Source organism: Narcine bancroftii, chromosome 5, assembly GCF_036971445.1.
Source record: "Narcine bancroftii isolate sNarBan1 chromosome 5, sNarBan1.hap1, whole genome shotgun sequence".
NCBI classification, from domain to species: domain Eukaryota; kingdom Metazoa; phylum Chordata; class Chondrichthyes; order Torpediniformes; family Narcinidae; genus Narcine; species Narcine bancroftii.
The window spans coordinates 193,511,074-193,534,146 of NC_091473.1; the positions used below are offsets into that span (position 1 = coordinate 193,511,074).

The 23,073-nt window shown below is 43.7% G+C and overlaps 1 protein-coding gene across 1 annotated transcript in view; it reads right to left on the reverse strand.

The window, feature by feature from the left end:
• Window positions 1–23,073, reverse strand: part of LOC138764489 (threonine--tRNA ligase 1, cytoplasmic-like) — a 179,605-nt gene that overhangs the window by 148,492 nt on the left and 8,040 nt on the right. The window contains exons 3-4 of the mRNA XM_069940482.1: window positions 20,558–20,658; window positions 2,585–2,714 (exon numbers count right to left, since the gene is read on the reverse strand). Of these exons, the coding sequence (XP_069796583.1) occupies window positions 2,585–2,638 (54 nt within the window). The 5' untranslated portion in view covers window positions 2,639–2,714; window positions 20,558–20,658. The remainder of the gene's footprint in view (window positions 1–2,584; window positions 2,715–20,557; window positions 20,659–23,073) is intronic.

Sequence of the window (23,073 nt, forward strand, 5' to 3'; positions counted from 1 at the left end):
CAAGATGTAAAATATCCAAGTCAGCTGGTCGATTTGTCACTACCGAAATGTACGTCACCTGGAATGGACAGAGGAGTTCCATAGATCATCTCAGAAGTCGAAACTGTCAATCCTTCCTTTGGTGCTGTACGTATTCCAAATAGCACCCACTGCAACCGTGTCTGCCTGTCCCGCATCGGACGTCAGCCACAATCGAGCCTGCAGCTGACGTGGACTTTTACCCCCTCCATAAATCTTCGTCCACGAAGCCAAGCCAAAGAAAAAGAATTCATCCATCCAGTTCAGCCTCTGCAGTCTTGCCTTAAGTGCCAACTTTAAATGCCTCTGGAACCGTTCCACAAGTCCATTTGATTGATGATGATAGGCGATGAAGTGCCAGTTGAAGTAGACAAAGACGATGTAGTCAAACAATAATCATGGCTTTTATGAGCAGAAACTCATGGTACAATAATGAAAGACAATAGGTGCATACACAGTAAAACCCAAGGGAGTGTCCTTAACAGTAGAGATAATGCACAGCCAATGTTAGTACAGCAAGGCTCGCCAGAGGGGAGACAGGCAGTTTGGCAGACATTCACCACAGTGGTGTAATTTACTTCCACAGAAGCTTGAAACCTGTGTCCACAGGTGGGAAGTAAACTGTGTACCTCTATCTGAAGTGATGTGAGTAGGTACACTAATGAAAAATAAAGGTCCGTGCACACGTCTCCGTGTCTGCTGCCTGCATGGGGATTGCTTCCGGCCAACAAACGGTCAATAACAGGATATAAATATCTCATCCCTTGACAGACCGGCAAAGGTCCAACTACATCCACGTGGATGTGCTGAAATTTTGCATCCACCATGGAGAATCTTTCAGGCGGTACATGTGTGTGATTGTGAACTTTAGCTTTTTGGCATGGAAGGTAAGTCTTGGCCCACAGGGTGACATCTCTCCTTAGACCGTGCCACACATAACGATTTGACACTAGTTTAATGGAAGATCTAATGGAAGGATGCAAAAGATTATGTATATCATTGAAGATCTTCCTGCGCCCACCAGTAGAATGGCTCTAGGGTGTCCTGTGGAAATGTCGCAAAGGAGTGTGGGACCGCTTGCCTCAGTAGAGATTTCCTCAACCTGGAGACTTGTAATGGCGGTTTTGTAGGGTTGTACCTCCTCATCCCACTGCTGGTCTTCCACGAACTGTGTCGTGTCGATTCCACCCTGGATTCCAGAGACAGTTGGTCTCAATAGGGCATCTGCCACCAGATTAGACAAACCGGCCACGTACCGAATGTCAGTCATGAACTCAGAGATAAAGGACAATTGGCGTTGCTGTCGCGGACCACGGGTCAGATATCATACTCATGGCCTGCACGAGAGGTTTATGATCAGTAAAGGCCGTAAACACTTGACCCTCCAGCATGTATCTGAAATGGTGCACCGCCAAATACAATGACAGCAATTCTCGGACGAATGTGCTATATCTCATCTCTGTAGGTTGAAGATGTCTGTTTTAAAACGCAAGTGGCACCCATTGTTTTTTTACGTGTTGTTGCAACACTGCACCAATTGCATGGTCGGATGCGTCTGTAGTTAGCAAAAGGGGCGCTTCGTGATCTGGGTAGGCAAGACTTGCCGCAGATGCCAAAGAATCCTTGGTTCTTTCGAAAGCCATGTCCGCTTCCTCATCCCAATGCAATATATTTGATCTTTTTCCATTTAATTGGTCAAACAGTGGGCGCATCATGGCTGCCGCTCCTCTAATAAAACGATGGTAAAAGGTAACCATTCCTATGAACCGTTGCAAATCCTTTAGAGTAAGAGGCCGGGGAAACTTGCATATGGCAATCACTTTGTCTGGCAATGGTAGTTCCTGTACGAGAAATCCTGTGGCCGAGAAAATTAATTGCAGCCGTACCAAATTGGCATTTTGCGGGGTTGACTGAACGGCCAAAATCCTGTAATCTACCGAACGGGAGACGGAGGTGTCATTTATGTGATTCCTCATCGGGGCTCGCTATGAGGATGTCATCCAAATATATGAAGGTTCCTTCAAAGTCCCAAGTGACAACATCCATCAATCTTTGAAATGTCTGGGCTGCGTTCTTCAGACCAAATGGCATTCTGATAAATTCAAAGAGACCAAAGGGGGTTATAATAGCCGTCTTTGGAACATCCTCAGGGTGAACTGGAATCTGATGGTATCTCTTTACTAAATCCACTTTGGAAAATATAGTAGAGTTAGCCATCTGTGCTGAGAAATCCTGAATATGAGGGATTGGATAGTGGTCGGGGATGGTTATATCGTTCAACCACCTGTAGTCCCCACATGGCCACCAACCACCACAGCTTTTGGCACCATGTGAAGGGGTGAAGCCCATGGACCCTTGGACCTGCATACCAACCCTAATTCCTCCATTACTGCGAATTCTGCTCTTGCAATTGTAAGCTTGTCTTTTGGAGGCCTACAAGCCCGAGCATAAACAGGTGGACCAGTTGTATGAATGATATAGTATCCTGAAAATTAGTCGTCAACAGTCCCAGGAACTCTCTAAGTATCGAGGCGTATGCATTCTGCTGAATTGCCTGAACTCTTACCGGTTGGAAGGAACGATGCATTCTTTTAAGGGGAAAAGTTTGGAAGTTAGCCATGTTTATCAGACGACATTTATGAATATCAACCAGGAGACCACGGTCTCTCAAGAAATCCGCGCCCGACCTCCATCCCCTAAAATGATAAGAAGACAAAACTATTTGATTTAGTGTGTAAAAGTAGATGACACATTTTTCTTGTTTGTTTTTCCTTTGTGTAAAGACATTGTTTTATGGTTTTATTGTATTGTATATGTTGAATATTTATTGGTTTTGGAGGGGGGTGGGAAGGGGGGGCGGGAGGGAAGGGGGAAAATGCCATTGTGTATATTTAATGAGAAACGTTTGTACATATTTTGATTGTTATGGTTCACAGAATGCAAAATAAAAAATTATTTTAAGCCACTCAGATGCCTTATGGCCTGCGGCTAGTGATACCAGCTCTTGCATTAACTGAGATGGACTACAGTCCCCCAGTTCTTGCGTATTCAAAATCCTTATAACCAGTTGATGACGAGAAAGCTCAAATGTTTTCAGCAAAAAATTCCGGAATTTAGTGTACCTCTGGTCCACCGGCGGGTTATCGATGAATGAACTCACCCTTGCTGTGGTCGTAGCGTCTCATGCACTCACGACGTGCCAATATCTCATGTTCTCAGATGTAACGTTCCGAAGCACAAATCGCGCTTCGGCCAACTGCAGCCAGCTATGTGGCTGATCCAACCAGAATGGAGGTAGGCATTAATCTCCACTGGTGCTGCAGCCAGCGAGGCTGCGTCAACCTCCACCTTTGAAATCGTCGGTTGCTCGTCCATGTCAGACATGTGGGACACAGTGTAGCTGAGGCCTGTCGGGGGTCACCAAAATATGTAGTGGCCTACCTGACGACACTACCTTACGCAAGTGGCAATAAATGACACTGGAGACAGTAGAGTCAGGAATCACTGCCTTTATTGTGCTTAACCACAGCTTTTATAGTTCCCTCTGTGCGTTTCACGCTGAGCCTTCTGGGATGCGGTAGTGACGTCACTCCCCAGCCTCGGGTGTCGGGTGCCATAAAAAGCGTGGGCTCTTATTCGCGCGCTTTTCCTAATTGCTGGTGCCTGACCTGTAGCTGGAGGACTGGGACATCGTTGGAGGCGATGCGCTCTGGTAATGCGCCTGCTAAACTGCTGTGGCTGTGCGCGATTCTGTTGTACGCGTGCGGCTCCCGCTACAGAGGTAAAATAATTGAGGAAAGACCATGAATTTCCAGCAGCATTATTGTACTTGTGCTCCAACATCATTCAAGTATGGTTGCCCAGATCGTGAAGTTTCTTATACGTGATCTTTTCCATAGGTAGAAGACAACTCATCCTCCGTGTCAGGGCAGTCGGTGTATCTGACTTCCACGTAACTGCTACTCATTTCTTGGCTACTGCCAATGTAATCTTAATAGAAAACATTTGAAACTTCGTTAGGTTATTGCTAATATCCATAAAATTTCCCCAAAGAGTTCCGGGTTACCTGGAAAGTTCCGACTTCTGATATTTCTTGCCAGAAAGAATCAACTTTCGTACATGACTTTACAGAGCAGTGAAATGTTACTTCCTCGTCGAAAGCATCTGTCAGATATTTCTGGTTTTGATTTGTGTCGTCTTTGTGGAGTCAAATATAATTGATGCAAAAAGTTATATTTGCACAAAGCCATAAGCTGCGCATTGATGATCGAAGTTGCCCCATCTCTGCACCATTCAGACCAGGATTGTTCTACTAAATTTCCTCCCAGATCTGCTTCCCATCTTTCTACATAGTCCAAGATTTTCCCATTCCAATTGTAGGGCATAATTCAATTTGGGTAATAAATTTGGGTATATTACCCATCCATAATGTGTGTTCCAATTCACTTACTCCTGGAGGAGTTAAGTCATTTCCCCAAATTTCTCTTCAAGATGCCTTTAATTGCAGATAATGAAGGAAAGTACCATTTGGAATTCCATCGGTTTACTACATTTGTTCAAATGATAATAAGACACTGTGGTGGCACGCCATTAGGCAGTCGAATCAGCCCCACATGTCATGCACGCGGCAGGGCAGCCGGCCAAAATGGTGCCATTGGGGGATTCTTCCTGACCTCGGCACCAGGCTTAGAAACCCATGCTCTGTGGCCCATGTGACACCCCGGCGACATCAGGGCTCCCGGTGTGGTTCTCAGCCAGGTCCAGGCTGGGAGCATAAGACCAGCCAGGCAGACCTCAATAAATCAGTTTTGCTCACTGAACTCAACGTGTTTGGTTGTGGAGTTATTCAGTAAGCAGAGTAGCCGCTGCTACATTGGTGACCCGACAGGTTCAAATGCCTTTGAACCCCATATGAACAACTCTTCAATCAACGCTATAGCCGTCAAGCTTCCTGACTTCTGGGTTCAGGAGCCTGAGACCTGGTTCAGCCACACAGAGGCTCATTTTCACCTCCGCCAGATTTAATCAGATACGACCAAGTTTTATCATGTGGTCGCCACCCTGGACCACCACCAAACGAGTGCTGCACCTTGTTCAGCACCCTCCCGCAGAAGATAAGTACGGGACCATCAAGTGGGTGCTCACCGGCTCCCTTGGCCTCTCCAGGCGCCAGCGTGCCACTCGAATGCTTCACCTCAACGCCTTGGCAGACAGAACGAGCAGGCCGGCCGCTGTTAATGACTGTGGCGGCTGGCCAAGAACACAGACTTCTCTACCTGTGAGATGCAATCAGCAGCCAACGCTTCCTCGTCGACACCGGGGCCCAGATCAGCATCATCCCAGCAACAGCCATCGAGTCCCAGATCCGACCTTGAGGATCTCCACTCCATGCAGCCAATTCGAAGGAGATCCGAACATATGGTAACAAGACTGCCCACTTCCAGCTCGGCCAGCGGAAGTTCTCATGGAGGTCCACCATTTTGTCCCTCCCAACCTCCATTCTGGGTGTTGATTTCCTCCTTGCCCACGGGCTCCTGGTCGACCCCTGAGGTAGGCGACTTCTCGATGCCCATACCTTCCAATCCGTTCACCTCAACACCTCCCACACAGAGCAGCCACAGATGGCCATGGTCAGCGTTCCCAAAGACGAGTTTCAGCGCATCCTGGATGAGTTCCCGTCCTTCCTCATGCCGCAGTTCTCTGCTGCCTCATCACGTCACGGGGTGTTTCATTATATTCCCACCCAAGGCCCGCCTGTCCATGCCAAGGCACGCCGGCTCCCGCCGATAAGCTCCAGATAGCAAAAGAGGAGTTCTCGCATCTGCAGGAACTGGGGATCATTCGATGCTCCGACAGTCCTTGAGCCTCGCCACTCCACCTGGTCCCAAAAGCTTCCAGTGGCTGGCATCCCTGCGGAGATTATCAACAGCTTAACGACGCTATAGTACCTGACCGTCACCCGATCCCTCACATTCAGGACTTTACGGCCAACCTGCATGGGGCGAGGGTGTTCTCCAAGGTCGACCTTGTGCGCAGGTATCATCAAATCCCGGTGCACCCCAAGGACATCCCCAAAATGGCCACCATCACCCCTTTCAGCTTGTTTGAATTTCTACGAATGCCTTTCGGGCTCAAGATCGCCGCCCAGACCTTCCAGCGCCTCATGGGTACAGTGGGCAGGGATTTGAACTTTGTGTTCATTTATTCTTGTAACCAGCAGAGACCGGACACAACACAAGTCTCACCTGCGCACCCTCTTCTCCCAACTGGCTGACTTCGGCCTAATGATCAACCCGGCCAAATGTCAGTTCGGGAAAGAGTCCATGCAGTTCCTGGGCCATACCATCACGGCCGAAGGAGCTACAACAGCTGCTACGAAGTTCACCGCAATCAGGGAGTTCCTGCGTCCGGACAGCCTCAAGGAGCTACAAGAGTTCACGGGTCTGGTCAACTCCGACAACCAATTAATTCCAGATGCTGCACGCATCATGCAGCTGCTCTTCGCCCTCATAACAGCCAAGGACAAGACGCTCACCTGGACTCCAGAGGCCAGCAGGGCATTCAAAGCCATGAAAGTTGCCCTCGCAAAGGCTACCCTGCTCGTCTACCCGTACACCGACCTTCATATGTACTCACCGTCGATGCCTCTACCACCACCATCGGTGCTGTCCTGGAGCAGCAGATTAACGGACGGTGGAAACCACGGCATTCTTCAGCCGACTTCTTCGTCCGCCAGAGCGCAAGTATAGTGCTTTCGACCGTGAGTTGCTGGGCACGTACCTCGCTGTGCGTCCTTTTTGCTATTTCTTGGAGAGGATGCTTTTCACCATTTTAACCGACCACAAACCCCTCACTCAGGTGCTCGCTATGGCTAGAGATCCCTGGTAAGCCCGCCAACAGTATCATCTGACCTTTGTGTCGGAGTTCACCACCGAAATTCGGCACAAGATGGGGAAAGACAACGTGGTCGCTGACGTGCTCTCCTGACCGGCCATTTGCTCGCTGACACCTAGCTTAGACTATGACCAGCTTGCTTGGGACCAGAAGTCCGACAAAGAGACGCAGACCTTCAGGACTGCCATCACGGGCCTGCAGTTCCAGGACCTCCTGACTCCTCTCAGTGACGAAACCGTCCTGTGCGATGTCTCCATGGGCACCCTGTGACCAGTGGTTCCCCAGCAGTGGCGCAGGCAAGTCTTCCACAATATCCATGACCTTTCCCACCCTTCCATCTGGTCCACAGGTTGTATGGTGGCAGAACGCTTCATCTGGCATGGGCTTCAAAAGCAGATTTCAGACTGGGCCAGGACCTGCACCCATTGCCAGCTTTCTAAGGTACACAAGCACACCAGAGCGCCGTGCAGGATTTTGAACACGTCCGAGAATGGTTCAGCTACATACATGTGGACATTTTTGGCCCCTTACCTGTTTGCCAAAGTAACCTTTACCTTTTCACGGTGGTAGACAGCACCACTGTGGGCCCGAGATGATTCCAATGCCTCCACGGACTCCTGCTCTCGAGCACTTTTGACTGATTGGGTTGCCCGGTTTGGCATCCAGACCCACCTCACCAGCAACCAAGGTGTGCAGTTCACCTCTGCACTCTGGGCACAGCTCACCAATAGGCTGGGAATTGAGATGCATCACTCAACGGCCTATCACCCACAGGTCAACGGATTGGTTGAGCAATTGCACCGCCATCTTAAGTCGGCACTTATGGCCCGCCTCACCAGCCCCGACTGGGTGGATGAGCTGCCTTGGGTACTCCTGGGCATCCGCTCAACACCCAAAGAAGACCTGCAGGTGTCATCGGCCAAGTTGGTCTACGGTGCACTGCTAGCCCTGCCTGGTGAGTTTATCAATGCACCTCACAACCCTCAAGTCACCACACGGTTTACTTCCCTGCCTCTGGGCCCATTTGGACTCCTTCACACTCCCACCACCGCCCAGACACGGCACACGGGGCTCTTACATCCCCAGCGAGCTGTATTCCGCAGAATATGTTTTTATCAGGTGAGGCCCTTCCATAGCACCCCTACAAAGACCGTACAAAGGGCCATACAGTAGTCATCCAGCATTCAGGATCCACCTTCACACTGGACATCGGTGGTAAGAGGGAACTGATTACTGTGGACAGATTAAAGCCAACACGCCTCGACCCCAACGAGCCAGTGGTCGCGGCTCAGCCCAAGAAGCGAGGCCGCCGGGCAAAAAAGGACATTGGCACCAGTTCTGGGGGGGGAGCTGTGTGGTGGCACGCCATTAGGGAGGCAAACCGGCCCCACAGGACATGCATGTGGCAGGGCAGCTGGCCAAAATGGCGCCGTCGGGGGTTTCTTCCCGATCTCGGCACCAGGCTCAGAAGCCCATGCTCTGCGGCCCACGTGACACCCTGGCAGCGTCAGGGCCCACAGCGCGGTTCTCAGCCAGGTTCGGGCTGAGAGCATAAGACCAGCCAGGCAGACCTCAATAAATGAGTTTTGCTCACTGAACTGAACCAGTTTGGTTGTGGAGTTATTCAGTAAGCAGAGAAGCCGCCGCTACAACACCATCTTTGTCGCAGTCCGTGATATGGCCCATCCCCTTTTGTAGCCATATATTTGGAATCCTATTTCCCATTATCATAGATAGCCTGGGGTTATTACATAATGGCGATCCTAACGAAATTCCAGCTTTCCTTCCTATATCATCGTTAATATCCTGCCAAATCTATCACATGAGTAAATATTGGGTTTGAAGTCTTTTTTCTCATTAATTTTTAAAGTCTTTAATCATTGTTTCATCCAATCCTTGTAATCCCATATCCACCCATTTTGGTGGGTTTGTATCGAAGAAAGATGCCAAAAATCTTAACTGTGCAGCCAAGTAATGTTTTTTTAGAATCTGGGAGTCACAGTTTATGATCCCATGTCAATTTTTCTAATGGTATTTTATTATTCTATAGGAATTGTCTCACTAAATTATTTATTGTCTTAGAAAAACTTTTTTTGGTAAATGTATTGATATCGACTGGAATATCGAATCTTTGGCATTATCTTCATTTTGATACAATTAACTCTCCCTATTAACGTTAGGGGCCTGGTCCTTCCATTTTTGTTGGTCTTGTTCTATTTTTTCCAACAGGGGAGAGTAGTTCAATTTGTACAAATTATTCAAATTGTTACGAAGCATAATTCCCAGATATTTAATCCCTTCATTTTTCCATTTGAGTATACTGCTTGCTTTCTGTCATTCATAATCACGATTTGTTCAATGTAGAATTTCACTTTATCCATATTTATTGTATTCCCCGATACTCTTCCATATTTTGTTAAAGTTTCCTGCAGTTTTTCCAGTGATCTCCTGGGTTCAGATATGTATATTAATATATAATCGGCAAACAAGCTTACTTTGTGTTGACCTTAACCGACCGCGAAGCCTTTAATTTCAGGATCACTTCTGCCGGTGGTTCTATCACCATAACAAATAGAGCCGGGGAGAGAGGGCAGTCTTGTCTAGTTGATCATCTTAATGGGAACACCCCTGATATTTGGCTGTTAGTTGTTATTTTTGATATAATGCCCTAATCCAGTTAATAAATCCCTGCCCTATACCCAACTTTTCCAATGTTTCAAAATGAGAAACAGCCACTCAAGTCTATCAAATGCTTTTTTCTGTGTCTAATGATATTAATATATTAGGATCCTGTCTTGATTGGGCTAAATCTATTATGTTAAACAATCTCGCCAGATTATTTGACGCTTGTCTGCCTTTAACAAATCCCACTTGATCTGTATGCATTAACTTAAGTAAACACTGTGCTAACATGATTGCCAGTGCTTTTGCTATTATTTTATAATCTGTGTTTAATAGAGATATTGGTCGATAGGAAGAAGTTTTAAGTGGATCTCTATACTGTTTTGGTAACACAATAATTATTGCCATTGAGAAAGAGTCCAGGGGGAGGAGTCACGTGATGGAGTAGTGGCCGTTCAGGGAACTCCAGCCCTCTTCGGAAAAGTTGAAAAAAAATACACAAAACACAAAGGTACAAGAATAAAAATTAAATCAAAGTAAAAGTAAAGGTGAGAAGAAAATGGCAGCAAAGAGAGAAAAGTCAAAAGCAACGGGAAGAAGAGAAGAAGAAAGAACGTCGGAAGAAGAAGGTGAAGGCCTTACCTGTCCGAGGAGGCCCGCCGCGGAGAGAGAAGCCCGCTCCCTAAGGTCGGTGGAAGTCCTGAGCTCAGGACTACAAAAATGGCTCGCGGAGCCGAGTAAAAGTGCGCAACCGCATATGCGCGAGGAGTCGCGCATGCGCGATGTGCATGAAAAAAAACACACTGACGGGAGGGGGGATCAGCTGAGGAGTCTATCTCCACAGCTGAGAGTGACAGCTGCAACACAGCAACAGGAGGAGAACACGGAAAACAACGAGAGCAAGAAAGAAGAGAGCAAAAAGAAAACAAGGAAACAACAGATGGCCAACCCAGAGGAAGAAGAAGAAGAAGAACATAGAGAAATGGAAGAAGAAGGGAAAGGTAGGACAATGGATATTTAAAAAAAATATATATATGGAATCAGTAAAAGAATGGCAATTAGAAGAATTTAATGAAATAAAAAGAAGAATTAAGAGTGCAGAAGAAAAAATTAATAAAATAGAGATGGTCATATCAGAAATAGGAAAAAGAGTGGACAATGTGGAAGAACGAGAAATAATCGTAGAAATGGAAATAGAGGACTTAAAAGAGAAATTAGAAGAATCTAATAAAAGAGTTAAAGAGGCACAAGAGCTGTTAGCTCAGAAGATAGATATAATGGAAAACTATAATAGAAGAAATAATATAAATATAGAGGGCCTTAAGGAAAATGAAGAAGGCAAGAATATGAGAGAATTTATAAAAGATTGGATCCCCAGGGTCCTAGGAAGAATTACAGGAAGAAATGGAAGTAGAATGGGCACACAGAACATTAGCCCCTAAACCACAACAAAAACCAAGATCCATTTTAGTAAAATTCTTAAGATATAAAACAAGAGAAAATATATTGGAGAAAGCAATGAAGAAAATAAGAGGAGACAAAAAGCCACTGGAATACAAAGGTCAAAAAATTTTTTTCTATCCAGATATAAGTTTTGAACTCCTGAAGAAGAGGAAGGAGTTTAATACAGCAAAAACGATCCTAGGGAAAAAAGGATATAAATTTATGCTAAAGTACCCAGCGGTACTTAAATAGTTATTCCAGGAAAGCAAAACAGACTATTCTTGGATCCGGAGGATGCACAAAAATTTGCAGAACAACTACAAAACAGACAGAGAGATGAAGACATGTAACGAGAACAAAACTGACCACAAACTATATGTATGTGTGTATATGGGTATATATATGTGTGTACATGAGTGTATCCGTATTTAGAGGAAAATATATAGAGTATAGATAAGAATTAATAAGGGAATGAAAGGGAACAGAGGAAGTAAGGAGGGAATTAAAAAAGAGACCTTTGTTATATATGAAAATTTAAATCTTTTCCGGGGTGGACTGGGAGGGGAGGAGTTACGGTCACTGCAAAATCAGTTGACGCTTGCGAGTGAATTCGCAAATCCAAATGGAGAGGGGAGATGTAGTTGCCCGACAAGGGATAAAGGGCAACTCAGGAGGGGGAGGGGAGAATGGGGTTAAAGAAATTTTAGATAGGAGAATAAGGGAAATGTTTGATGTTTTAGAAATGTTGTCTTATAAAGCGTTCATAAAAAGAAAGCAGAAATGGATAAGAAGGAAAGGTGATGATGAGGAAACGGAAAGGGAAGATAAACAAAGTATGAAATGGCTATGTTGAACTATATGACTTTAAATATTAACGGAATACATAACCAAATCAAAAGGAAGAAACTGCTAAATTTACTGAAAAAAGAAAAAATTGATATAGCATTGGTGCAAGAAACACATTTAACTGAAATGGAGCATAAGAAATTAAAGAGAGATTGGGTAGGATATGTAACAGCAGCGTCATATAATTCCAAAGCTAGAGGAGTAGCTATATTAATCAGTAAAAATGTACCAATTAAAAAAGAAGAGGAAATAATAGATCCAGCAGGGAGATATGTAATGATAAAATGTCAGATATATTCGGAGTTTTGGAATTTACTCAATGTATATTCACCTCATGAAGAAGATCAAAAATTTATGCAAGATATTTTTTTGAAGATAGCAGACACGCAAGGGAACATATTAATAGGAGGGGATTTCAACCTTAATTTGGATTCAAACATGGATAAAACTTGGAAAAAAATTAACAGAAAGAACAAAGTAACCAAATTTATAATTAAATCGATGGAAGAAATGCAACTTTTGGATATATGGAGGAAACAACACCCAAAGGAAAAGGAATATTCATATTATTCGGGTAGACATAAAACATACTCAAGAATAGACCTATTCCTGTTATCAGCTCGTATGCAAGACAGAGTAAGAAAAACAGAATATAAAGCTAGAATATTATCGGACCACTCACCCTTGATATTGACAATAGAGTTAGAGGACATCCCTCCAAGAATGTATAGATGGAGATTAAACTCCATGCTACTTAAAAGGCAGGATTTTAGAGAATTCATTGAAAGACAAATTAAAATGTACTTTGAAATAAATACGGAATCAGTGAAAGATAAGTTTATACTATGGGATGCAATGAAAGCGTTTATTAGAGGGCAAATAATAAGTTATAAGAAGAAGGACTATAATCAGGAAACAGAGCAGTTGGAAAGGGAAATAGTAAATATAGAAAAAGAATTAGCAATGAAGGAAGATACAACTAAAAGAAGAGAATTGGCAGATAAAAAAATAAAATATGAAACACTACAAACATATAAGGTGGAGAAGAACATAATGAAGACAAAACAGAAATATTATGAACTAGGGGAAAAAACGCACAAAATTCTAGCATGGCAGCTTAAGACAGAACAAGCTAAGAGAATGGTATTGGCATCAAGGAAAAAAGACAAACAAATCACATATAATCCAACGGAGATTAATGAAAACTTCAGAGAATTCTATGAACAATTATACCAAACTGAAAACGAAAGGAAAGAAGACAAAATAGATAAATTTTTAACTAAAATTGAACTACCAAAATTACAAATAGAGGAACAAAATAAATTAACAGAACCATTTGAAATAGTAGAAATACAAGAGATAATAAAAAAACTACCAAATAATAAAACACCAGGAGAGGATGGATTCCCAATAGAATTCTATAAAACATTTAAAGATTTATTAAATCCTCCCCTCCTGGAAGTAATCAACCAGATTGATAAAACACAAAGCTTACCAGATTCATGCAAAACAGCAATAATTACAGTAATACCAAAGACAGGGAAAGATCCACTCACACCACCGTCATATAGACCAATATCATTACTTAACACAGATTATAAGATAATAGCTAAACTATTAGCAAACAGATTAGCCGATTATGTACCGAAAATGGTAAATCTAGACCAAACTGGATTGATTAAAAAAAGACGAACAACAGACAATATTTGTAAATTTATTAACTTAATTCATGCAGTAGAAGGGAGTAAAGCGCCAACAGTAGCAGTTGCTTTAGACGCAGAGAAGGCCTTTGACAGAGTAGAATGGAATTATTTATTCAAAGTATTGCAAAAATTCAGTTTACCAGAGAAGTATATTAATTGGATTAAAGCATTATATAAGGGGCCATTGGCGAAATTGACAGTAAATGGATATATACCAAAACAATTTAATTTAAGCAGATCAACAAGGCAGGGATGCCCACTATCACCCTTATTGTTCGCGTTAGCTATAGAACCACTAGCAGAATTGATAAGAACAGAAAATAAAATAAAAGGCATAAAAATAAAAGACAAGGAATATAAAATCAGTTTATTTGCAGATGATGTTATAGTATACTTAACAGAACCAGAATTATCAATAAAAGAATTACATAAGAAATTGAAGGAATATGGAGAAGTGTCGGGTTACAAGATTAACGCAAATAAAAGTGAAGTAATGCCAATGAATAATGTGGATTTCTCAAAATTTAAGAAGGAATCACCATTCAGATGGCAAATGCAAGCAATAAGATACCTAGGTATACAAATAAATAAAAACCTCGGCCATCTATATAAAGTCAATTATTATCCACTAATGAAAAAATTACAGGACGATTTAGAGCACTGGAAAGAGTTACCACTAACACTAATAGGAAGGATAAACTGTATTAAAATGAACATTTTCCCAAGCATACAATACCTATTTCAGGCATTGCCAATACACTTGACAGAGAAATTCTTCAGGGAGTGAAAGAAAATAATAAGGAAATGTTTATGGAAAGGGGGGAAACCGAGGATAGCACTAGATAAATTAACAGAATGGTATAAACAAGGAGGCTTACAACTGCCAACTTTAAAAATTATTATAGAGCCGCACAATTAAGATACCTATCAGATTTTTATCAAACAAGGGAAAAGCCAGATTGGACTAGATTAGAACTAGATAAAATAGGGGAGAAGATCCCGAACATATATTATATAAATGGGATGAAAAATTGGTACAACGTAGGAGTTCTCCAGTATTACATCATCTGCTCAATATTTGGAAGAAGATTCATGTAGAAAGGAATAAAACAAATTACCAATTACAAAAACTAATACTGACGCAAAATCAGTTAATCCCTTTTACAATAGATAACCTTTCCTTTAGAGAATGGGAGAAAAAAGGGATCAAAAGAATAGAAAATTGTTTTTCAGGAAATAAATTACTATCCTTTGAACAAATGAAGGATAAATATAATATAACTCAAGATTCTTTTCTTTTCTTTTCTTTCTTCTTCTTTGGCTTGGCTTCGCGGACGAAGATTTATGGAGGGGGTAAAAAGTCCACGTCAGCTGCAGGCTCGTTTGTGGCTGACCAGTCCGATGCGGGACAGGCAGACACGATTGCAGCGGTTGCAAGGGAAAATTGGTTGGTTGGGGTTGGGTGTTGGGTTTTTCCTCCTTTGCCTTTTGTCAGTGAGGTGGGCTCTGCGGTCTTCTTCAAAGGAGGCTGCTGCCCGCCAAACTGTGAGGCGCCAAGATGCACGGTTTGAGGCGTTATCAGCCCACTGGCGGTGGTCAATGTGGCAGGCACCAAGAGATTTCTTTAGGCAGTCCTTGTACCTTTTCTTTGGTGCACCTCTGTCACGGTGGCCAGTGGAAAGCTCGCCATATGTTGGCATACTACCAACTGAGATCCTACTTGAAGGACAAATTGGGAAGCAGTCTGAGGTTACCAGAGGGAAGTAATTTTGAATATGTGATTACAGACACAATGATAATCAAAAAATTTATAACAAACATGTATATTAAACTACAAGAAAAGGAGAATGAGGAAACAAATGGTAAAACTAAACAAATTGGGAACAAGATCTAAACATAAAGATAAAGAAGGAAACATGGGAGAAGTTATGCTCTGGAACTATGAGAAATACAATAAATACGAGGTTACGTATGATACAATATGACTGGATACACAGGCTATATATTACATCTCAAAAGTTAAATAAATGGGACCCAACAGTATTTGACAGATGTTTTTGTTGTAAAAAAGAAATGGTAACAACAATTCATGCAATCCGGACATGTGAGAAAGTGAAAAAATTTTGGGAAGATCTAAACCAGATATTAAATAAAATCACAAAAAGCAATATACCAAAAAACCCAGAGATCTTCCTCCTAAGTAACGTAAAAAACAAAGAATTTGGACTTGATTTGGATGGTGCACAAAAAAGATTTGTTATGATAGCTCTAGCCGTAGCAAAAAAATGTATTATGTCAACCTGGAAATTAGAAGATAACTTGAGAATACAACAATGGTATATAGAAATGAATAAATGTATTCCATTAGAAAAAATAACATATAATTTAAGAAATAATATTGAAATATTTGAACAAATATGGGAGCCATACATGAAACACAATAGAGAAAACCTACCGGGGACATCTACCACCTAAAATAACGGAAGGAGAAGGAAATGAAAAGAATTGACTCAGTGGAATTTCTTGTTTATTTTTATTGAGTGACAACATTGTTTGACTGGTTTAATGTATCTTAGATTCTGTACTTTAAATGAATGGGGGGGGGGAGGTTGGGAGCGTGGGATGGGAGGAGGGAGGGGAAAATGACACTGTATACATTTGAAAAGGAAAATGTATGTATCTTGGTCAATGTGGTTTATGGTGTGAAAAATTAAAAAATTTAAAAAAAAAGAGAAAGAGTCCGGTAATGTCTGTGTTTCTACTGCTTGCTCTATTACGCCCATGAGTAATGGCATTAACAAATCCTTAAATTCTTTGTAAAACTCAAGTGGAAATCCATCTTCGCCTTGGGCTTTATTCACTCAAAGAGTTCGTAATGTTTTCTCAATTTCCTCCCTTGTGAAATTTAAATCCAATTCTTGTCTATCATTGAGTTTCGGGAGTTCCACACGATCTAGAAATTGCTCCCTTTCAATCTTGTCTCCTGGTGAGTCGGTTTTATATAATTTTTTATAATATTGTCTGAATGTTTCATTTATTTCTTTCAGGTTATATTTTATGTACCCTTTCTCCTAATTAGTAATAGAGATACACGATCCTTTATCCGGAACCCTTGGGGGACGGTGTGTTCCGAATTTTGGATTTTTCCGGATTTCAGAAAGCCCATCCGAATTGTGCTGCCATATCCACCCCCACCCCCTTCCAGTTGCCCAGCCATCTCCCCCAACCGCTAGTCCCCTGCCCCAAGCACCAGCTGCCTCCCCGAACGCTGGTTCCTTGACTGTCTCCCCCAAGCACCAGTCCCTCAGCCGCCTCCCCAAGCGCTGGCCTCCTCCACCAAGTGCCAGCCGCCCAGCCACCTCTCTCCCCACTTACTCGATTTTGGAGCTTTCCGGATTTTAGATGTCCAGATAAAGGATCGTGTACCTGTATTTCTGTTTTGTGTTTAATATTGTCTTTTCTGCTCTGTATGTTTGTAAAGATCGAACGGGCAGATACATAATGGTAAACGGCAAAATTTATTCAGAATCATAGAGGTTGATGAATATTTACGCTCCAAATTATGACGACGAGCCCTTTATAAAGGATGTGTTTTTAAAAATAGCAGGGGGAAGGCAAAATATACTGATCGGAGGGGACTTAATATGTCAGTAAGAACAGTAACAAGAGCTAAGGTAGCTAAGCCATCTCTTTCATATATGAATTTTATATTTTTATATATATGAATATATGAATATTTGTCTTGTTCCCCCGATCTTTGATATTCTTTTTCTAATTCTCCCATTTCTTTCTCCAATTTATTTACTTCAGCATTAAACTCTCTTTTAATCTTTTTTGTGAATGAAACGATTTGTCCTCGTAAGTACACCTTTGATGTATCCCTTATCAAAAAGCTATTGTCAGTTGATCCTACATTTGTTTCAAAAAAAATTTCAATCTGTTGTCTTATAAATTGTTTAAAATCCTCCCTTTTTAACAACAGCTTATCACCACCGATACATACTTCCTTGTTTCTCTGGTTTTTGTGTTTTTAAGGGTAGTGGTGAATGATCTGGGTAGGTTTTCTGTTTTTTATCTACTCTATCCTTCAGACTCGACAATAGCAAAAGCAGGTCTATTCTTGTATAAGAATCATGTATTTTAGAATAAAATGAGCAGTCTCTTTCCATGGGATTGGATAGCCTCCAGACATCCATAAAATTTAATTCTTTCATATATGAAAGAGATGGCTTAGCTACTTTAGCTCTTGTAACTATTCTTGCTGATGTACCAAGTCCCCTCTGATCAGTATATTTTCCCTTCCTCCTGCTGTTTTTAAAAACACATCCTTCATAAAGGCATTGTCATCATAATTTGGAGCGTAAATATTCATCAACGTCCATGATTCTGAATACATTTTGCCGTTTATCATCATATATCTGCCCACTCGAACTTTTGAAATATTTTCTATAACAATTGGAACATTTTTATTGATTAAAATTGCCACTCCCCCAGCTTTTGAATTAAATGATGAAGAAAAGACCTGTCCCACCCATAATCACTTTAGTTTATCATGTTCTACTTTCGAGAGATGTGTTTCTTAGAGAAATACCGACTTATGATCGTAATTGGGACCGAAGGATCGGTCGTATCTCGGAATGGACGCGGGCGTGGAGTATCGGAGTCTTAAAGCAAACTCTTTAACCAAATCTTTTTTTTGATTTGACGATAACAATTTAAAACTTCCTGAATTTGGCTCATCTTTTCACATCCTGGGTTGTGCTTACCTTGTTAGTCGCAGGCCGGGAGTGGCCATCTTGATTCTGCACACACAGAGGTATATTGGAGCATTTTAATATGTAGGCCTGCATCTGGAGCAATAGGCAAGTGCTGCAGGCCTGAACCAAGAACATGGCGGTTTTGATTATCCTGAGATGTTAACCCCTGCTTTTCATTCACAGAGGCCGCATTAAAGATTCAACGGTACTCAAACTAAGCGGTGGCACAAGTTCATTTTATTCCTTCATCTATTTCACTGGGTGTCATCACATCGCCCCGTTAGTTGGACATGGCTATGCATGGGTTGGACACGGGGGTCTCCTCCATGCAGAAGTTGAGGAAGTTCCTTAGGGTCAAGAAGGACACGTGCTCCATGGGTCTGACGTCGGCTAGGAGGATGCTTAAACAATGTGTACAGGCCCTTCAGCCACAATATGTTCAGAATCAGATTTTATTATCATGAATTCATCATTTTGCAGCAGCGTTACAGGCCAAACATTTCTAGAAACCACCTTACAAAATAAAAAAGTAGTGCACGGAAAAGTCAAAGTGAGGTGGAGCCTGGGGGTCATTGTTCATTCACAAATGCGATGGCAGAGGGGAAGAAGCTGTCCTTGTGGTGCTGGGTGCTCGTCTTCGAGGTCCTGTACATTTTTTCCTGATGGCTGCAGAGGGAAGAGGGTAGGAACTGGGTGGTGGGGGTCCTCGAGGATGGAGGCTGCTTTCTGAAGACTCTGGAGTGAAGTCTGGTGCCTGTGATGTCGCAGGCTGAGTAAACAACCCTCTGGATTTTCTTCTTGTCTTGTGCACTGGCTCCTCTGTACGAGACAGTGATACAACCAGCCAGAATGCTCTCCACGGTCCACCTGAGGGTCTTCGGTGACAGACCAAATCTCTTCAAACTCCTCACGAGGTCTTACCACTGGCAATTTTAGTGATTGCATCGACATGGAGGCTCCAGGTCAGATCCTTGGAGGTGTTGACACGCAGGAACTTGAAGGTCTTGACCATTTCCACTGCTGACCTCTCGATAACAAATGGTTCACGTTCCCCTGATTTCCTCCTGAAGTCCACAATCATCTCCTTTGTTTTACTAACGCTGAGCACAACCAGCTAATCAATTTCCCTCCTGTACACTTCCTCGTGGTCGTCTATGATTCTGCCGACAACCCTGGTGTCATTGGCAAACTTGTAGATGGCATTGGAATTGTGCCTGGCTGCACAGTCGTGGGTGTAGAGCAGTGGGCTTAGGCACTGATGGTTCTGCCATGAACTTCACTCTTGATGTGTCCAGGAAATTCACACCCCCACCCATCTTGTCATCATCTGGTCCCACACGCACCACCCTCTATATCATCCAGCAGCAGCTGGGGACAAGAACCCCAGCTAATTTATCCCTCCATCTTGCCAGGACTCCCCTCCCTAGTTTAGAACATAGAACATTACAGTACAGGCCCTTCAGCCCATGATGCTGTGCTGACTCACATACATCTACCAAAAAAAAGAACTGAACCCTCCCTAGCTCGTATCCCTTTCATCGATGTGCCTGCCTATCTCGTGATCATTGGGGGGATCAGAGGTGGAGAGGGGGGAGCAAATTTAAGTTCTTGGGAGTCACTATCTCGGAGGATTGTTCCTGGACCCAACACACCAATGGCATCGTGAAGAAAGCACGCCAGCACCTCAACTTCCTCAGGAGTTTGCGGAGGTTGGAAATTACACCAAATTTCTCCAGAGGTGTGGTGGAAAGTGTGCTGACCGACTGCATCACTGTCTGGTACGGGGGATATCAACACCTCTGAGCATAAAGCCCCACAAAGGGTAGTGGACACAGCCCAGGACATTATAGGCAAAACCCTCCCCACCGTCGAGAACATCTACGGGGAACGCTGCTGTTGGAGAGAGGCAGTGATCAACAAGGACTCGCCCCACCCAGCACATGCTCTGTTCTCGCTGCTGCCACAAGACTCACACCCACCAGGTTCAGGAACAGCCACTACCCCTCCACCCTCAGACTCCTCCAAGACAAACTCAATCAGGGACTCGTTAAGGACTCTGACTTGTACATTTGATGATTCTTTTTTCTCTGTATTGTACAGTTTACATTTCTTTTGTCTGTTTTACATTTACGTTGAGTACAGTTTTTTTTGCACTACCAATAAATGTTAAATTCTGCCTCATCCACAGGAAAAAGAATCTCAGGGATGTACGTGATGTCATCTGAACCTTGTCGGGGCATGTTGAGTTAGTGATAAGAAAGATCCAGTCATTACCCGATTATTTTCTCATCTGGCTGATCCCACTAACGACCCGGACCTCCATCATCAACCGCACGTTGACAACAATTCCTGCCTGGGGTGGCTCCCGGGTAGCTCTGCAAAGGAAGTTTAGAGAGAGAACATTTAACCGTGCATGAAATATAAACGGCAGTACGCATTAAAAACTACAGATGCTGATAAAACTGAAATAAAAGAAAGAATTTTTTGTATACTCAACAGGTCTGTGGAGAGAGGATCAAAGTCTCGGATCGTTAGATCTCCTTCTCTCCCCACATATGCGGAACATTAACAGCATTTAACATTTTAAATTTAGACATACTGGCCCACGAGCCTGTGCCACCCAATTACCCGATAAACCCCGTTAAGTTTGGATGGAAACCGGAGCACCCGGAGGACATCCACGCAGACACAGGGAGAACATACTGTTACGGAGTCCAGAGGACCCCAAAAACCAGCCTCTCCAGCCTCCTCTCCCGCCAGCCGCTCCAGCCCTGTGAGTGGGGAGAGAGTGGGGCAGCGGGATCAGTGTGGGGACGTCCAGCGCTGACAGCCCGCATCGGCCACCCGACAGTGTGGGCACTGGGAGAGGAGCTGTCAGGCACTGGCTAGCTGACGGTCATCCGAATGCAGCCGCTTTTAGGCAGGCACCTACTGCACATTCACATGGCCTTCCCACAGTCGCATTTTGCCAAAATACGCAGCTTTACAAGCGGGGCAATGGGCCACCTGAAAGTGTTTTCTGTTTCACACCCTCCCTCTCTGAGAGCAAAAACTGATCTCCCTGTGCCTGCAAAAATCACATGCTCTCCCAGGCAAGCTGCATGCTGCAACTTTGTTGCTCTTTTTGCAAAATAAATTCTGCTTAAGTCCTGCAAATATTCTGTGTTTTAAAATGTGTGTGTGCATACTGCTCTAGCAATTCCTCCCAAGCTACCTCTAAGTACTCTGTCACAGTACACACTCCTTACATTCGAACCCTGATGGCACTAACCTACAGTCTGAATTTGTACTTACTAAAGCCGTCTAAAGATGCCACTAATAAGCCCTGCCCTGTTCCGATCCAAGTCAGGGTTCCAAGGAGTAAGAGTCTTTAGGAAGGAAGACCTTGAATTTCAATTGGATCATTCAAGATATTCCAAACATTAGGGGCAATTAAGAGATTTTTAGACAGGCACGTGGATTAAGTAAAAATAGAGGATTATGAGTTAGGGAGGATTTCATTTAAAAAAAAACATTGCTATATAGGTCAGCACAACATTGTGGTCCTAAGGGCCTGCAAATGTGTTGTAACGTTCTATGGGAGAACGTTGCTTTCCTTCAAACAGTGCCGGCATTTCTTCAGATCAGAGCCACACACAAAATGCAGGAGGGTGTCAGCAGGTCAAGCTGCATCTGGGCAAAGAGGCTAAGCAGTGATTTTCAAACTCTCCCCCCTGCCACCCCACTAAACACGTCCCACTTTAACTAATTCCTGTGCCTTTGGTGCTCTGTGATTGGTAAGGGATTGCTTAAGGTGGGATGTGAGCGGGAAGGTTGAGAATCACTGCTCGAGGCCCAATTGTTACTGAAATATTTTGCTTGAGAAAAATTGTCATTGGCCCATTTCCTTTGGAGTTATGAAACGGTGCACATAACGAGTCGATGAGGGACAATTAAAACAGAGGTTTTCAAACTTTTTCTTTCCACCCACATCCCATCTTAAGCAATCCCTTTCTAATCACAGAGCACCGATGGCATAGGGAATACTTAAAGTGGGATGTGAGTTTGGGGGGCGGGAGGGGCAGGTTGAAAACCACTGTGCTAAAGGTAGTCAACAATTCAGCCCACTGCCCTTAACGTGGATTACCAGGTGCCTTCCATGGATGCTGCCTAACCCACTGAGTCCCTCCAGCTTTTTGTGCATTGCTCCAGTTATCCGGCATCTGCAGTCTCACATGTTTACCTCCCGTTCAGAGGTCAGATAGCGCGGCGCAGGTAAGTGCAGCCCCATTGCAGCGCCAGCGACACGGGTTGGAATCCGGCACTGTCTTGTGAGCCTCCCCCCCCCCCCCCCCCCACCGTGTCTATACGGGTTTCTTCCAGGTGCCCCGCATTTCCTCCCACCCTCCAAAACGTACCGGGGGTTGTAGGTTGATTGGATGGCACGGGCTCATGGGCCAGAAGGGCCTGTTACTGTGTTGTACGTCTAAATTGTTTTTTTTTAAATTAAAAGAACAATGCAGCTGTCTCCCTTAATGCGTCACCAGGCCATCAACCCATCACCATAGGTGGGAGTGCTCCCTACCGGCGCGTCTCCCATCACCACCCTATCGTAGGTGGGAGTGTTCCCTATCGAGGCACATCTCCCATCACCACCCTATCGTAGGTGGGCGCACTCCTCACCAAAGCTCGTCAGGCAAATGGTTACCACTCAGACTCTGATTGCTGGATGCTTCCATTTCTGTCTTCAGCTGGCAACTTTATGGATGAATATGTGGGGAACAAGGACTAGAGTTGTTGGAGGTGGGTGC